Raw genomic sequence first — 17533 nt, forward strand, 5'->3', positions numbered from 1 at the left:
AAAAAAGAGAGCAAAAGGACCCAAATAAATAAAACCATGAATGAAAGAGCAGAGATCACAACCAATACCACAGAATTAGTTATAAGAGATTATTATGAAAAATTATAAATTTATAAAATATTATAAAGCTGTAATCATGAAGACAGTATGGTACTGGCATAAAAATGGACACAAAGATCAGTGGAACAGATTAGAAAGTCTAGAAGTAGATCCACAACTACATGGTCAACTAATTTTTGACTAAGCAGGAAAGAATATCCAGTGGAAAAAAGACAGTCTCTTCTACAAATGGTACTAGGAAAACTGGTCAGCGACATGCAAAAGAATGAAACTGTACAACTTTCTTATACCATACACAATAATCAATTCAAAATGATGAAAGACTTAAATGTGAGACCTGAAACCATCAAAATGCTAGAGGAGAACACAGGTAGCAACTTCTTTGATCTTGGCTATGGCACTTCTCACTAGACACATCTCTGGAGGCAAGGGAAACAAAAAACAATCATCAACTCTTGGAACTTCATCAAGATAAAAAGCTTCTGCACAGTGAAGGAAACAGTCAACAAAACTAAAACACAGCCTATGGAATGGGATATTTGCAAATGACGTATCAGATAAAGGGTTAGCATCCAAAATCTATAAAGAACTTATCAAACTCAATACCCAAAAAACAATCCAGTTAAGAAATGGGCTGAAGCCTTGAATAGACATTTTTCCAAAGAAGACATCCAGGTGGCTAACAGGCATATGAAAAAATGCTCAACATCACTCATCATCAGGGAAAAGAAAATCAAAACCATGATGAGATGCCACTTCACACCTGTCAGAATGGCTAGAATTGACAACACAGGAAACAAAAGATGTTGGCGAGAATGTGGGTAAAGGGGAAACCTCTTACACTGCTGGTGCGAATGCAAACTCATGCAACCACTCTGGAAAAGAGTGTGGAGGTTCCTCAAAAAGTTAAAAATAAAACTACCCTACAACCCAGCAATTGCACTACTAGGTATTTATCCAAAGGATACAAAAATACTGATTCAAGGGGGCATATGCACTCCAATGTTTATAGCAGTACTATCAACAACAGCCAAACTATATGAAGAGCCCAAATGTCCATCGACTGATGAATGGATTAAGAGGTGGTATATATACCCAATGGAATATTAGTCGGTGATAAAATAGAATGACATCTTGCCATTTTCAACAATGTGGATAGAACTAGATTGTATTATTAAAAGTGAAAGAAGTCAGTCAGAGAAAAACAAATACTCAAGAAATATCACTCCTATGTGGAATTTAAGAAACAGAACAAACACAGAAGGGGAAAAAAAGAGGGAGGTGAACCATGAGACTTTAACTATAGAGAACAAATAGGATTACTGGAGAGGAGGTGACTAGGAGATGGGCTAAGTGGGTGATAGGCATTAAAGAGGACACTTGTTGGGATAAGCACTGGGTTTTACATGTAAGTGATGAATCACTAAATTCTACTCCTGAAAGCAATAGTATGCTGTATGTTAACTAACTCGAATTTAAATAAAAACTTAAATAAAATAGCTACCAAAGTTGGAGGTAGGTGTACCCATAAATAAATCTAAAAAAAAAAGTTGTACATAATATTAAGAAAATTTTAAAACTCTACTAAAACACTTTAAAAACTTAGAGTTATATAACAGAGATATAGGACAATACTGGAGGGGGGAAATAAGGTAAGATCAAAACATTTAATAATGCACTAGTAATTTAGACAACACTGCAGTATTAGCAAAGGGTTAGACAAATTGTCCAGTGGAATAGATCCAGGCATGTGTGAAACTTTAATGTGACAGGTTATACTACAAACTCCTGGAGCATGTATGGTTATTCAATAAATGATGCTGGGATAACTACCATCCATATGAAGGAGAAAGACAGTTGAATACTTACTTCAGTTCTTAATTGCAAATCAATTATGGATAAGTGAATGGCCAATGAAACAGTGCCCAATCTCATTAATAATCAGGTAAGTATTAAGTTAAAATAAGATACCACTTTAACTTACTAGGTGAACAAAAATTATGAACTTTGATAGTAAAAGTGCTGGTGAGGGGATGAAATGAAGGAACAGAAAACTGGTAGGTGTACTGATCTACACAATCACTTTAAAAAAGAATTTGAGAGGTGCCTGACTGGCTGTCAGCAGAGTATGCAACTCATGATGTCAGGGTCATGAGTTCAAGCCCCACATTGGGCATGAAGCCTAATTAAAAAAAAAAGAATTTGATATTACTTAATAATTAAAATATATATTTATATGAACTAACAAATCTAATACTGGACAAATTCTTGTACACCAAGAGTCTGTTAAAAACATTCACAATAGCACGCACTTGTTTACTCATAAAGAAGAGTAAAAATTTTTTAAAGTTATACGTAAAAACAAAAGTAAATCTTAAGATTCTTAAGTAAAATAAGCTTTTAAAGCTCAAAAAGAGGCGCCTGGGGGGGCGCCTGGGTGGCGCAGTCGGTTAAAGCGTCCGACTTCAGCCAGGTCACGATCTCGCGGTCCGTGAGTTCGAGCCCCGCGTCGGGCTCTGGGCTGATGGCTCAGAGCCTGGAGCCTGTTTCCGATTCTGTGTCTCCCTCTCTCTCTGCCCCTCCCCCGTTCATGCTCTGTCTCACTCTGTCCCAAAAATAAATAAACGTTGAAAAAAAAATTAAAAAAAAAAAAAAAAAAAAAGAGGCGCCTGGGTGGCTCAGTTGGGTGTCTGACTTTGGCTCAGGTCATGTTTCTCGGGGTTTGTGGGTTCGAGCCCCAAGTTGGGCTCTGTGTTGATAGCTTGGAACCTGGAGCCTGCTTCAGATTCTGTGTCTCCCTCTCTCTGTCCCTCCCCAATTTGTGCTCACTCTCCCAAAAATAAACATTAAAAAAAAGCTCAAAAATAGGCAAAACTAAATAACATACTGTTTAGAAATAATAGAAAAGATCAATGAAACCAAGAGTTGGTTTTTTTTGAAAAAAATGAACAAAATTGATAAACCTCTAGCCAGGCTTCTCAAAAAGAAAAGGGAGATGACCCAAATAGATAAAATCATGGATGAAAATGGAATTATTACAACCAATCCCTCAGAAATACAAGCAATTATCAGGGAATACTATGAAAAATTATATGCTAACAAACTGGACAACCTGGAAGAAATGGACAAATTCCTAAACACCCACACACTTCCAAAACTCAAACAGGAGGAAAAAGAAACAGACCCATAACCAGCAAAGAAATAGAATCAGTTATCAAAAATCCCCCAACACATAAGAGTCCAGGACCAGATGGCTTCCCTGGGGAATTCTACCAGACTTTTAAAGTAGAGATAATACCTATCCTCCTCAAGCTGTTCCAAAAAATAGAAAGGGAAGGAAAACGTCCAGACTCATTCTATGAAGCCAGCATTACTTTGATTCCCAAACCAGAGACCCAGCAAAAAAAGAGAACTACAGGCCAATATCCCTGATGAATATGGATGCAAAAATTCTCAAGAAGATACTAACAAATTGAATTCAACAGCATATAAAAAGAATTATTCACCATGATCAAGTGGGATTCATTCCTTGGCTGCAGGGCTGGTTTAACATTCGCAAATCAATCAATGTGATACATCACATTAATAAAAGATAAGAACCATATGATCCTGTCAATCGATGCAGAAAAAGCCTTTGACAAAATTCAGCATCCTTTCTTAATAAAAACCCTTGAGAAAGTCGGGATAGAAGGAACATACTTAAACATCATAAAAGCCATTTATGAAAAGCTCACAGCTAATATCATCCTCAATGGGGAAAAACTGAGAGCTTTCCCCCTGAGATCAGGAACACGACAGGGATGTCCACTCTCACTGCTGTTGCTTAATATACTGTTGGAAGTTCTAGCATCAGCAGACAACAAAAGGAAATCAAAGGCACCAAAATTGGCAAAGATGAAGACAAGCTTTCACTTTTTGCACATGACATGATACTATACATGGAAAACCCGACAGACTCCACCAAAAGTCTGCTAGAACTGATACATAAATTCAGCAAAGTCGCAGGATACAAAATTAATGTGCAGAAATCAATTGCATTCTTATACACTAATAATGAAGCAACAGAAAGACAAAAAAGAAACTGATACCATTCACAATTGCACCAAGAAGCATAAAATACCTAGGAATAAACCTAACCAAAGATGTAAAAGATCTGTATGCTGAAAACTATAGACAGCTTATGAAGGAAACTGAAGAAGATACAAAGAAAGGAAAAACATTCCATGCTCATAGGCTGGAAGAAAGAATATTGTTAAAATGTCAATACTACCTAAAGCAATCTACATATTCAGTGCAATCCCAATCAAAATTGTGCCGGCATTCTTAGAGCTAGAACAATCCTCAAATTTGTATGGAACCACAAAAGATCCAGAATAGCCAAAGTAATGTTGAAAAAGAAAACCAAAGTGGGAGGCATCACAATCCTGGACTTTAGCCTCTACTACAAAGCTATAATCATCAAGACAGGACGGTATTGGCGCAAAAACAGACATATAGAGCAACGGAATAGAATACAGAACCACGAACTGGACACACAAGCTATGGCCAATTAATGTTTGACAAAGCAGGAAGAGTACCAAGTGGAAAAAAGTCTCTTTAGCAAATGGTGCTGGGAGAACTGGACAGCAACATGCAGAATGAAACTAGACCACTTTCTTACACCATTCACAAAAAATAAACTCAAAATGGATAAAGGACCTGAATGTGAGACAGGAAACCCATCAAAATCCTAGAAGGGAAAGCAGGAAAAAACCTCTCTAACCTCAGCCGCAGCAACTTCTTACTTGACACATCTCCAAAGGCAAGGGAATTAAAAGCAAAAATGAACTACTGGGACCTCATCAAGATAAAAAGCTTCTGTACTACAAAGAAAACAATCAACAAAACTAAAAGGCAACCAACAGAATGGGAGAAGATATTTGCAAATGACATATCAGATAAAGGGCTAGTATCCAAAATCTGTAAAGAACTCACCAAACTCCACACCCAAAAAGCAAATAATCCAGTGAAGAAATGGGCAGAAGACACGAATAGACACTTCTCTAAAGAAGACATCCAGATGGCCAACAGGCACATGAAAAGATGCTCAATGTCACTCCTCATCAGGGAAATACAAATCAAAACCACACTGAGATATCACTTCACGCCAGAGTGGCTAAAATTAACAAATCAGGAGACTATCAATGCTGGAGAAGATGTGGAGAAACGGGAACCCTCTTGCACTGTTGGTGGGAATGCAAACAGGTGCAGCCGCTCTGGAAAACAGTGTGGAGGTTCCTCAAAAAATTAAAACTAGATTTACCCTATCACTCAGCAATAGCACTGCTAGGAGTTTACCCAAGGGATACAGGAGTGCTGAGGCACAGGGCCACATGTACCCCAGTGTTTATAGCAATACTTTCAACAATAGCCAAATTATGGAAAGAGCCTAAATGTCCATTAAATGACAAATGGATAAAGAAATTGTGGTTTATATACACAATGGAGTACTACATGGCAATGACAAAGAATGAAATATGGCCTTTTGTAGCAACGTGGATGGAACTGGAGAGTGTTATGCTAAGTGAAGTAAGTCATACAGAGAAAGACAGATACCATATGTTTTCACTCTTATGTGGATCCTGAGAAACTTAACAGAAGTCCGTGGGAGAGGGGAAGGAAAAAAAAAAAGAAGTTAGAGATAGAGAGAGCCAAAGCATAAGAGACTCTTAAAAACTGAGAACAAACTGAGGGTTGATGGGGGGTGGGACGGAGCGGAAAGTGGGTGATGGGCACTGAGGAGGGCACCTGTTGGGATGAGCACTGTATGTTGTATGGAAACCAATTTGATAATAAATTTTATATTTAAAAAAAAATCAAATGAATGGTAAAAAAAATTCAGTATAGCAGTGACCACTGGATGTGGCAGTCGAGGCAGATATATGTCATGATTTGAAAAACTGCAGTGTTCTAGTTCAGAGATTGAACTGGTGACTTCACATGTGTTCACTTTATTAATACACTTCATAATTTATACTGTTACTTTCTACTTGTCAAATATTATAGTAAAAAAAATAATTGGCCTATGAATCTATATTTCTAAATAGCATTAACTGAATATAGAAGGTTGAAGAAAAATAGTAATGGAAAGGGCAAGATGCATGTGAGTAAGAGAGCCCAAGAAAAGGATTAACTCAAAGGAAAAAGAAAGAGGAACTTTAATACAAGGGTTCTCAATAATTATTCATCTCAGGTCTTAAACAGAAAATTCTGTGATTCACAAGAGAAATATTACTGAAGTATGCACATTTTGTAAGTTATTTGTTAGTTTTATACTTCTTTTTCATAATTTTCTGTTTCTTCATAATTCAATAATTAGCACAATCTTCTGATTAATAATAGTGTTTTACAGGATACTCAAAGGGGAAGATTTTGATCTGTAATAACTGAAAAAGCAGGAGTCAATATAATTCACAGGTGGTATTTAATGTATTTTATATTTTGATTTGTATTAATTTATTTACCTTACTAATTATGGCATTTAGAATAATGTCAAAGGTAGTTTGTATTATCTAAATATGACTACATACCAGTTAATATCTTTTAAAAAGTTAAAAAGAAAGAAAAAAGAAAAGCTTGTATTAGACAGATACTATTCATTCAATAAAGACTCATAAAGATCTGAGAGCCCAACAACGAACTAGAAGTTTATGGTCACTAAAGAAGATAACTTACTGTTAGCCTTAAAGGGTTTAAATTTAGTTGATTTAAAAGTGATATATACATCAGACAACACTACCTAAAATTGAGCAGATACTAAAATAAATCCTACCTGAGAATGGTACATCTCTAAGAACAGTAGGAGCCCAGCCCCTCCAAAGGGAAATCCAACCATCTTCAGACACTTTCCTGCTGATAAATCGATGTAATTCTTCATAAGAAAACTTCTTAGATTGCATCTTGGTTCTAATCAATTCTAATGGACTTATCACAGTTACTGCACCAACTAATACAAACAAGTAAATATAAGAAAATAAAAACAAAACCATGTACGATGCAAACATATATACAAAAATATTTCATCATTATATATAAAAAAATTTTATTCTGAAATGTCTGCAAACCTTAAAATCAAACAGGTAAGGATGCCAATATATTGGTGCACCTTATTTTTCCTTGATAAGGGTATTTCTTAAAAGTCTGTTTTCATTTAACTTCCTCTTTCTGGTTTCAATTCTTTTTCTTTTTTTTAAGATTTTATTTTATTTTTTTAAAGTAACATGTAATGTCTAATATCTATATTCAATGTAGGGCTCAAACTCTCAACCCTGAGATCACGAGTCATGTGCTCCACCCACTGAACAAAGCCAGGTGCGCCTAGTTTCAAGTCTTTCAAGAGCAGTTCCAGAAATATTACACAGCAATTAAAGTACTATAAAACCTCACTTTTATATTTCTCACGGAGAGAAATATCCTTCTTCACAGAGGCAAATTCCCTTCTGAATAGACTCTGAATCCCAGAGTCTACAAGGAAAATAATTCAGGACTTGGGCATCAATTTGATATCAACCTGACATTAATCTGACATCTGATGTAACTCTAAAATCTAGAAAATATAAAGTCTAACCTCTCTGCCCAAGATTCAAAAGGGATGGGTTGATCCCCTCCTATCCTATGGCAATCACCATACTACGACTCAAAGAGTATAGATATTAACAAATCAGTACAAACTACAATGCAAAATACATCTTACCAATACTCTGTATTTTATAGAACATTATCTGTGACAATCAAAATTTTAAAATAAGCTTTAAACCGAAATCAAAATGACATAACAATATGTTTAAGTTTATTAAACAATAAGTTTATTACTTACATCTAGCAACAATTCCAGCAACAATTGGTATATGACTTTCATTTTCTCCTAATTTTGATTTCAGAAAATAAGTTAATTGATCATAGCAGGTAAAATAAATGACTGTGGCAGGAACTGCCATCACTCTGTTAGAAACACACAAACAAAAAGATTTATACAAAATTAACAAAAGGCTTAAATGTATTCTTAAATTATTATTAAATATAAGCAAAAATCCTTATATTGTGTATAAGCTGAAAACCACAATGAATCAGTACAAATGATCAACTTTTCCTTTAAAATTATTGTGTTTAACTTAGTATGCAACAAAACGATACACAGTAGGTATCTGCCCTATGGAAGTTTAGATTCTAGTTGTGAAGGTAAGTTACAGAGCACTTGGTCAGCTCATAAACAGGAAAAGACTAATGAGGACACTCCTCTACCTCCTTGACTTGTTCTATTGTTTCTGGTCTCCCAAAATCTTCCTCCCAATTACATTTACTATAATGTGGAAACCTCTGAAGTAAAAAATACAAGAGCATTTATAAAATATTTTTCAAACTATGGGCCATATGTCATACCTGCTTATAACTAGAAATAAATTACAATTAATGTTTTGAGGAAATTCCAATGACATACCTTTCAAATGAAATTATCAAAAGGTTATTATAAATAAAATTAAACACAAAGGTGGGGGGGCACTGGGTGGCTCAGTAGGTTAAGCATCCAAGTCTTGATTTCGGCTCAGGTCATAATCTCACAATTCGTGAGACTGAGCCCTGAGTTGGATTCTGCACAGACAGCATGGAGCCTGCTTGGGATTCTCTCTCTCCATCTCTCTCTGCCCCTCCCCGATTTATGCTTTCTCTCTCTCTAAATAAATAAATACATAAAAATTAAACACAAAGTTGCAGGCACTCTCATGTTATATATATTAACACACCAAGAAACCAACTTATGTTTATGGTCTAACTAAGGGACATTCACAGACCATACTTTGAAATGTCTAAGGTTCCATAGTGAAATTTGATGATGAGAATTAGAAAAAGAACTGACTGTTGGTTCTGGATCAGCCACTAACTTTGAATTTTAGGCACTGTTTAAAATATATGCCTCTGGGCGCCTGGGTGGCTCAGTGGGTTGGGCATCCAACTTCGGCTCAGGTCATAATCACATGGTTTGTGAGTTTGAGCCCTGTGTCGGGCTCTGTGCTGACAGCTCAGAGCCTGGAGCCTACTTCAGATTCTATGTCTCCCTCTCTCTCTGCCCCTCACTGGCTCATGCTCTGTCTCTCTCTGTCAAAAATAAACATTAAAAAAAATTAAAATATACGCCTCAAAGTTGACTAATTCACTCCATAAAAATATATGAGACAGGGGTGCCTGGGTGGCTCAGTCTGTGAAGTGGCCAACTTCAGCTCAGGTCATGATCTAGCGGTTCATGGATTTGAGCCCTGTGTTGGGCTCTGTGCAGCTCAGAGCCTGGAGCCTGCTATCTCCCTCTCTCTGCTCCCTCCCCCGACTCATGCTCTGTCACTCTCTCAAAAATAAAACATTTAAAAAATTTAAAAGAAAAAGAAATGAAACAAAGTATTACTTGGGCTTTTTCCATTTAGCCTTACAAGTTTATCATATTAACTCATATAATAGCTAGCTAGTAGAGAATTAAAATTATCCAGGAAAGGGAAAGTACACACATCAGGGTATTTCTTGTTAGTAAAATAAATAAAAAACAAAATAACACCAAACTCTTCATTTCAGAAAATGTAAACAAAATTATGCACCAAAGACCTAACACAGCAGGCCTGGTTATTCAAATCTTCTTTATCTTCAGGAGGACCTTTCTGCATGCCTGACTTTTGGCCAACTCTAAGGAATTTAGCCCTTGGAATAGTCCCTGCAATTAGGTTTCTTCGGTATGTTTGTAGCACAAAGTCAACTTGTTTAGGCTGATTTGTGCAAATTATGTGGTTTTGGTAAATATCTGTCTTCTTCTGGGGGGTCTGGAGTTCTGGTAATCACAGCTGGTCATAAAGCAAGGTCATCAATCCCAATGTAAGCTTCAGACTGCCATTCAAATGGATTTTAAGGTAGAAACACTTTGCACATGCTGCTGCACTTCAGTGGTGGAAGAACAAGCATGTCCTGTGGGATGTCACCAGGGAGGGCCCTGGAAGCCTTGTGCCTGTCTGGTCAACTACTGTTGTGCCTTTCCATTACTGATTCTGCTTTGTCTCCTTTTGCTGCAGTAAATCACAGACATGAGTATAACCTTAGGTCCTGTGAGTCCTTCTAACAAATCATCAAATATGTGGGTGGTTGTGAGACTCACAAAACAATGTTTTAGAAAATGAAAAAATCCTAATATTAAAATTTTTATGCACAATTTTATAAACCATGTTTACTATAAGGCAAAATAAAACAGCAATCACCATTTAGTGAGAAAAAATAGTAAATTATAACTTACAAAGTAGGGGGAAGGCCACTCCACAGGGATTTAATGCCCTCATTTCGAATGATTTTCAAAAAGGCATCCTAAAATTATAATAGAAAAAAGTGTCAAAATATATCCCTGAACCCAACATCACAAACTTTTTGATAAATGATTGGTACATTGATTCTTTTAAGCATTTGTGTCCAAAATATGAGTTTCTCAAACTTATATTACATCCATTTTTTTAAAACTTTCAAACATAAGTAAAACATTTCTGAATGATACTTTCTGCTAAGCAGAATAAAAACTATGTCACTAAGCTTTGGATTATTCTACTTAGGGCTTAGATGCCAAGTTTTATAAAGTTTATTATAAAAATGAATTGGAGTAATGGCAGAGAATTGGTCAGATTAACTCTCTTGACCTACTAAAGAATCTGAGAAAATATTATTTAAACCCAATACTTGAATTCTCTGGAGAGGAATCAAAAGCAGGTAAAGATCAGAGGAAAGTACTGTTAAGAGAGAGCAATGAGAGATTTGCAAGTTTGTAGCTTTTTGCCCATGGAAGTCAGCTGAGAACAGCACAAGTACTTGCTTAAGGTGGCAAATACAGAGTGCAGGGTGGCAAATAAAGAGTGCACAAAGTTTGCATACAAAATCAGCCACAAAACTTGGCTCGCTAATAAATTATGCAATGCCTAGAGGAAGATAACAAAGTGCTGGCAACAGCAACAACAACAAAAAAAGCAGCAGCTAAAAGCTGCTGAGTGGAAGTTTCAGCTGCAACTCACCACAGGGGAACCTAAATATGGAGTCTGAATAGAGCCAAAGTTCAGTGCTAGAATTCTAGAACAAAACTGACTCTTTAGAATATAAAAGAAATCCAGAGTCCTTACAACGCATCATTCATAACTTCCACTATACAATCAAAATTGATTAGGGGTGCCTGGGTGGCTCAGTTGGTTAAGCGTCCAACTTTCAGCTCACGTCATGATCTCATGGTTCGTCAGTTCGAGCCCCGCTTCGGGCTCTGTGCTGACAGCTCGGAGCCTGGAGCCTACTCCGGATTCTGTGTCTCCCTCTCTCTGCCCTTCCCCTGCTCTCTCTCTCGCTCTCTCTCAAAAATAAACATTAAAAAATTTTAAAAAATTGATTAGATATAGAACAAAATATGCCCATACTTAAAGAAAAAGGAGTCAATAGAAATTAATACTGAAATTTCAAATAATATAGTTAGCAGACAAGAATTCTAAAGCAGCTATTATAAATATATTTAAAAAACTAAAAAGAGGATACATACATAATGAGTGAACAAATTTGGAATTTCAGCAAAGAAACAGTTACCATAAAAAACAGCCAAATGAAAATTCTAAACCTGAAATGAAAAATTCACTAAGTGGGCTTAATAGCAGAATGGAAGCAGCAAATAAAGAGTTGGTGAACTTGAAGGTAGATCTTCAATCTGAAGAAGGGGGAGAAAAAGAATGAAGAAAAATGAACAGAGGCTCAGGGACACTGGGGAAACATTAAGTGGTAGAATGGTTTTATATGGAATCAGACAGGAAAGGAGAGAAAACAGTCTTAGAAATAACCTGAACAAATGATGGCCAAAAACTTCCCGAAATAAGTGAAAGATACCAATTTACAGAGCCTAAAATCACAAGGATCCCAAGCAAAATAAACACAGTGAAAACAAAAAAAGAAAAGAAAAATGATAAGGGGTGATACAAATGAAGGCTAACCTCTCATCGGACACATGGAAGGCCACAAGATAATGAATGACACGTTAAACGTACTGAAAAACACATTATGCCAGAATTTTGTATTTTGCCAAAACAGGCTTCAAAAAAATGCTTGATAAAGACATTTCACTAGAACAAAAGCTGAGAGAAAAACTGCCAAAATACCTGCACTAAAGAAATGTTGAGAAAAGTTCTTCAGGGAAGAGGGCCACAATGCCAAATAGCAACTAAGATCTTCAAACAAGTTAGGAAGTACAGGAGAAATGGTAAATATGCGGTTATATATGAAACATTTATTTTCCCCCTTTCTCCTTTTAACTACTTTAAAAGATACAAGACTCTAAATAAAAAATTCTAATAGTGAAATGTGGAATTTGTAACATGCAAAGATGAACTGTACACGAAGCTATAGCACAAATAAAGAGGAGAGTGAATGGTGTCAAGAACTGTGAAGGGGCTGGGACTGTACTCCACCTGCAAGTTGACAAATCAGCCAGCCACAGTATCATGAGAGCTGGTAGAAGATAAGAATCTCTGGGATAAGAGGTAAAGGACAGTTTATTACTCACAGGACCAGCAGCAGCCAGAGTATCAGCATTTCTGTGCCAGTTTCCTGAGCCCCAATTTCCACAAGGCAACATGAAGAAGGCTGGAAGACACCTGAACATATGGTGGCCTGCATTATAGGAGGGGAAATCTGACCATAGGGAACCCAAATCCTCTATAATAGGCAGTGAGGATACCTTTCCTTTGCCCTAGAGGGAAACACTGTATCATCCAAGCTTATTCATTATGTAAACATCCTTGAAAAGATGGTAAGGACAAAGGGCAGTCAGTACCTTGCTCAAAACTTATGCAAAAATGTGAAAGATTTTTGGAAAACGGTCTCCCTAGAAATGGGAATAGAGAAGTCAGTGTAATATTAATTATAATTGAACTAATCCAAAAGAGAGCAAGGAGAAAAAAAACAAAAAGCAACAGAGGGAGCATATAGTTTTGGACTGACACTCAACCATGTTAGTAATTTTGGGGGCGCCTGGGTGACTCAGTTGGTTAAGCATTGAATGTTGCTCAGGTCACGATCTCACAGTTTGTGAGTTCAAGCCCCAAGTGGGGCTCTGTGCTTACAGCTCAGAGCCTGCAGCCTTCTTTGGATACTGTGTCTCCCTATCTCTCTGCCCCTCCCCTGCTCATGCTCTCTTTCTCTCAAAATTAAACATTAAAAAAATAAATTAAAAAATAAATAAAGTACTAAATTATCCAATTAAAAATCAGAGATTGTAAGAGAGGGTAACAAAAGAACAAGGCCCAGCTATGTTGTCTTGGAATAAAAGGATGGAAAAAGATATACTTTATAAATAATAATATGAGAAAACTGGAGTGGCTATATCAGACAAAAATTTCAATATAATGAATACCAGTAGTGATAAAGACACTTCATTATGATGAAAATATGTCAGAAAAACATATCAAAATCCATGTAACAAACCTAACAGAACTAAAAGGGAAAACAGACAAACTGTCAATCATAATTGAAGATTTTTATATCCTCTTTCAGTGATTGACAGAGTAAAGAAAAATTGAGTAATAATCTAGAAGATCTAAATGGAACATCAGCCATCCTGACCTAATAGTTTATAGGATACTATGCCCAACAATTGCAGAGTACAGATTTTAAAGTGTACATAAAGGGGTGCGTAGGTGGCTCGTCAACTGAGTGTTTCGAATCTTGATTTCAGCTCAGTCATGATCCTACAGTCATGGAATCGAGCCCCACTTAAGATTCTTTCTCTCTCTCTCCCCCTCTGGCCTTCTTTCCCACTTGTATGTTCTTTCTCTTTCTAAAATAAATAAATAGATAGAGATAGATAGATAGTAGATGGGTAAAGTGCATATAAAATATTCAACAAGACAGATCATATGTAGGGCCATTAAGCAAGACTCAATAAATTTCAAAAATGTGAAAATTTACAGAGTATATTCCTCTAATCACACTGGAATTAAAAGTAGACATCAGGAATAACAGGATTTCTAGAAGTACCCCATTATTAAGAAATTAAAATACTACACTTCTAAACCCAGGGCAAAAAACAAAATTACAAGGGAAATCAGAAAATATTTCAACTGAAAATAAAAACGGAACATCAAAATTGTGGAATACATCAAATTTAGTGCTCTGAAGGATATAGTTGCCACTTCTGTTCTCACAACAAGAAAAAAGCTGAACTGAAAAATTAACAACTTGTTTTACATTTAGAAACGTAACCAGTTTTCAAATATACCCCAAACTTATATTCTCCTTAACAAAGCTGAGCGAGGGAAACTATTTTATCAGACCCTCATTTACTGCAGTTTTGCCAAAATCTGCAATCTGGCACAGTGGAAATACCCAATTCATGCTCCGTAAGAGTAAGACCTAGTCATAGGACTATAGAATGTTTCTCTTCCTACATTCTTACCACCCCATCAACAGGGCTCCTGTGAAACAGTGGATCACAGCTGAAAGAACCACAAACCTAAGACCCTATTTGAGCAGTCTCTAGGAAAACTCAAAGATGATAGCGAACAAGACAAAAAAATAGGACACTAGAGGGAACTTTATTCTCTGAGAACACAGCTATAACAGGCAGTAAACATAGACTAGCTTCTAATCAGATAAACATATCACTTGACAATAAAGCTGTATTTACCTGTTTTTTTTTTTTTTAAACCAATACAACATGCCTGGCTTTCAACAAAAAAATTACAAAGCACGCTGAATGGCAAACAACACAGTCTGAAGAGACAAAGCAAGCATCAGAACCAGACTCATATATGGCAGAGATTTCAGAATTATCAGACTGGGAATCTAAAAACATTAAAAAAAAATTAAAAATAACTAAGATGAATATGCCAAGCGTTCTAATGGTAGTGTCAGAGGAGCAGAGGAAGAAAATGAGGAGGGGTTAGGGTTTTCCTGTCACCAGTGTAAGGCAAGCCAGAACTTCCTCTCTGCTGTCTTAGTCTGTTTGAGCTGCTATAACCAAGTACCTTATAAACGAAAGAAATTTATTTCCCACATTTCTGGGGGCTGGAAGTCCCAGACCAGGGTGCCAGCAAGGTCACAGGGTCCTCTTCCAGGTCTTTGATTTCTCATTGAATTCTCACATAGTGGAAGGACAAGGGAACTCTGGGGTCTCTTTTCTAAGGACATTAATTCCGTACGGGTCTGCCCTCATGACATAGTCACCTCTCAAAGGCTACACCTCCTAATACCATCACATCAGGTATCAGGATTTCAACATATGAATTTTGGGGAGACACAAACATTCAGATCATATCACCTGTGTAAGAGTAAAGAAACTCTCCACACGATGTGCCCATGGAAGCTAAGTGAGGAACCTTAACTTCCAGCTACACTCAGTACTAACAAGGTGACACCCCTCTTCCTCTAACATTGTCTAAAAAGCCAGTCACAATAGAATGTTTCAGTGAGATTCAGAGTCTCATAATGTAATACTTAAAATTTCTTGGTTTCAATTAAAAAAAAATAATCACTTGTCATTCTAAGAAACAGGAAGATGTCAAACTGAATGAAAAGAGACAATAAACAGACGCCAACACTGAGAAAAGAAGAATATTAAAATTATCTGACATAGATTTTAAAGCAGTCAACAGAGAAATCACTGAATGATCATTTACAAACACATCCAAAAAATTAGGAAGCCTCAGCAAATAAATACACACCCAAAAACCCTATAAAGACAGAATTCTAAAAAATGTTCAAGTAACACATTAGAAGGCAGGAAAAATAAAACAGCAACAGAAAACAAAGAGAAAGCAAAAAAGGAAATGGTAGGCTGTTAACAATGGGACAACAGAACTAAAATGGAATCATGGTTGCTCACCCCTATGTCAGCACAACCAGCATAGTACCTAACCTAACTGCAGTTTCAGCCTCTCCTAAGAACATGACCTTTAATCAGTCAATGTGTAATTACCAGGTTAGCACTAGTGAGGTAATCTGCCAGACAGACCCTCACCTTCCCTCAGAGGAAGGTGACCTTGCCTGTACCAATCCACTCCTGGTTAGTAGAACTTCCTGGCCCCATCTTCTTCTGCCTATAAAAGTCTTCTGTTTGGTGTAGCTCCTCAGAGCTCCTTTCTACTTGCTAGATGCAACACTGCCCAAATCATGAATTGTTGAAATAAAGCCAATTAGATCTTCAAATTTAGTCAGTGAATTTTGCTTTTTAACAAAGATTAAGTTCTAATATATCCGTAACTCTATTAAATATCAGTAGTCTAAATACATCTGGTAAAAGATAAAAACTGACAGTAGTTCAAAAAACATGACTCAATATATGCCATTATGGGGAGCAAAATTTGCCACCACAAAATGTGACTTTTTGACATGTAGATTATTTTAGGCTGAATATTTTCAAGAAACATAAGGTTCAGGAAGAAACTTTGACCTTCTTTCTGTCTAAAAGAGTTTAGAAAGAGGAAGTGCTCTAGGAAGGGAGCTTTCAACATAGATAACTATAGTATAATATAAAGTAGGTGTGGTAGAGAGAAATCTAGCAAAATCTGTTAAAATTCCTGTGTCCCAATGTTTCTATGTGGTTCAGCACACATTATTTACCAAACATTTACTTTTTCATATTTCTGTGAATTGTCTTTATTCCTTTGAAGTCCCAGACCCCTCTCCCTTCTTAACTGTGGGTGGCATATAAACCTTAAATGCCTGCCTGGGGGCTGTATTATCTTACAGAGCACCTGTACATATGTAATTAAGTTTGATTTTCTCCTGTTAATCTGTCTCATTGTCAACACAGTAAAGATGTTATTTCTTCCCAAAGAGATATATAGCCTTAACACAATTTCTATAAAAATCTTAGTGACATTTTTTATAGATATAAAAATATTTTTCTAAAATTTATATGAAGAGACCAAGGAACTTCAGGAATAGCTAAAACAACTTTGAACAAGAAAAATAAAAATAAAGTGGGAGAAATCAGTCTACCCAATTTCAGGGCTTATATAGTTATAGTAATTAAGACTGTGTGATCTCAATACCCAAAAAACAAATAATCCGGTGAAGAAATGGGTAAAAGACATGAATAGACACTTCCCCAAAGAAGACATCCAGATGGCCAACAGACACATGCAAAAATGCTCCACATCACTCATCATCAGGGAAATACAAATCAAAACCACAAGGAGATACCACCTCACATCTGTGAGAATGGCTAACATTAACAACTCAGGCAACTACAGATGTTGGGGACGATGCGGACAGAGGATCTCTTTTGTACTGCCGGTGGGAATGCAAACTGGTGCAGCCACTCTGGAAAACAGTGTGGAGGTTCTTCAAAAAATTAAAAACAAAACTACCCTACGACCCAGCAAGTGCACTACTAAGCATTTATCCAAGGGATACAGGTATGCTGTTTCGAAGGGACACATGCACCCCAATG

The 17533-nt window shown here is 36.5% G+C and overlaps 1 protein-coding gene across 4 annotated transcripts in view; it reads right to left on the minus strand.

Annotated features, from left to right (window-relative positions):
- The window catches only part of SLC25A40 (solute carrier family 25 member 40), a 66787-nt gene that overhangs the window by 25733 nt on the left and 23521 nt on the right, over window positions 1–17533 (minus strand). For 3 of the 4 annotated variants that reach the window (XR_006716265.1, XR_006716264.1, XM_045494706.1), the window contains exons 6-8: window positions 10364–10431; window positions 7916–8040; window positions 6872–7045 (exon numbers count right to left, since the gene is read on the minus strand). Coding sequence is in view for 2 of the 4 variants with exons in the window: in XM_045494706.1 (XP_045350662.1) it covers window positions 6872–7045; window positions 7916–8040; window positions 10364–10431 (367 nt within the window). In the remaining 2 variants the exon portion in view is untranslated. Of the gene's footprint in view, window positions 1–6871; window positions 7046–7915; window positions 8041–10363; window positions 10432–12643; window positions 12731–17533 lie in introns of those variants that run through there. The other variant, XM_045494708.1, reaches the window with a different exon arrangement.

Source organism: Leopardus geoffroyi, chromosome A2 (genome assembly GCF_018350155.1).
Source record: "Leopardus geoffroyi isolate Oge1 chromosome A2, O.geoffroyi_Oge1_pat1.0, whole genome shotgun sequence".
NCBI lineage: Eukaryota > Metazoa > Chordata > Mammalia > Carnivora > Felidae > Leopardus > Leopardus geoffroyi.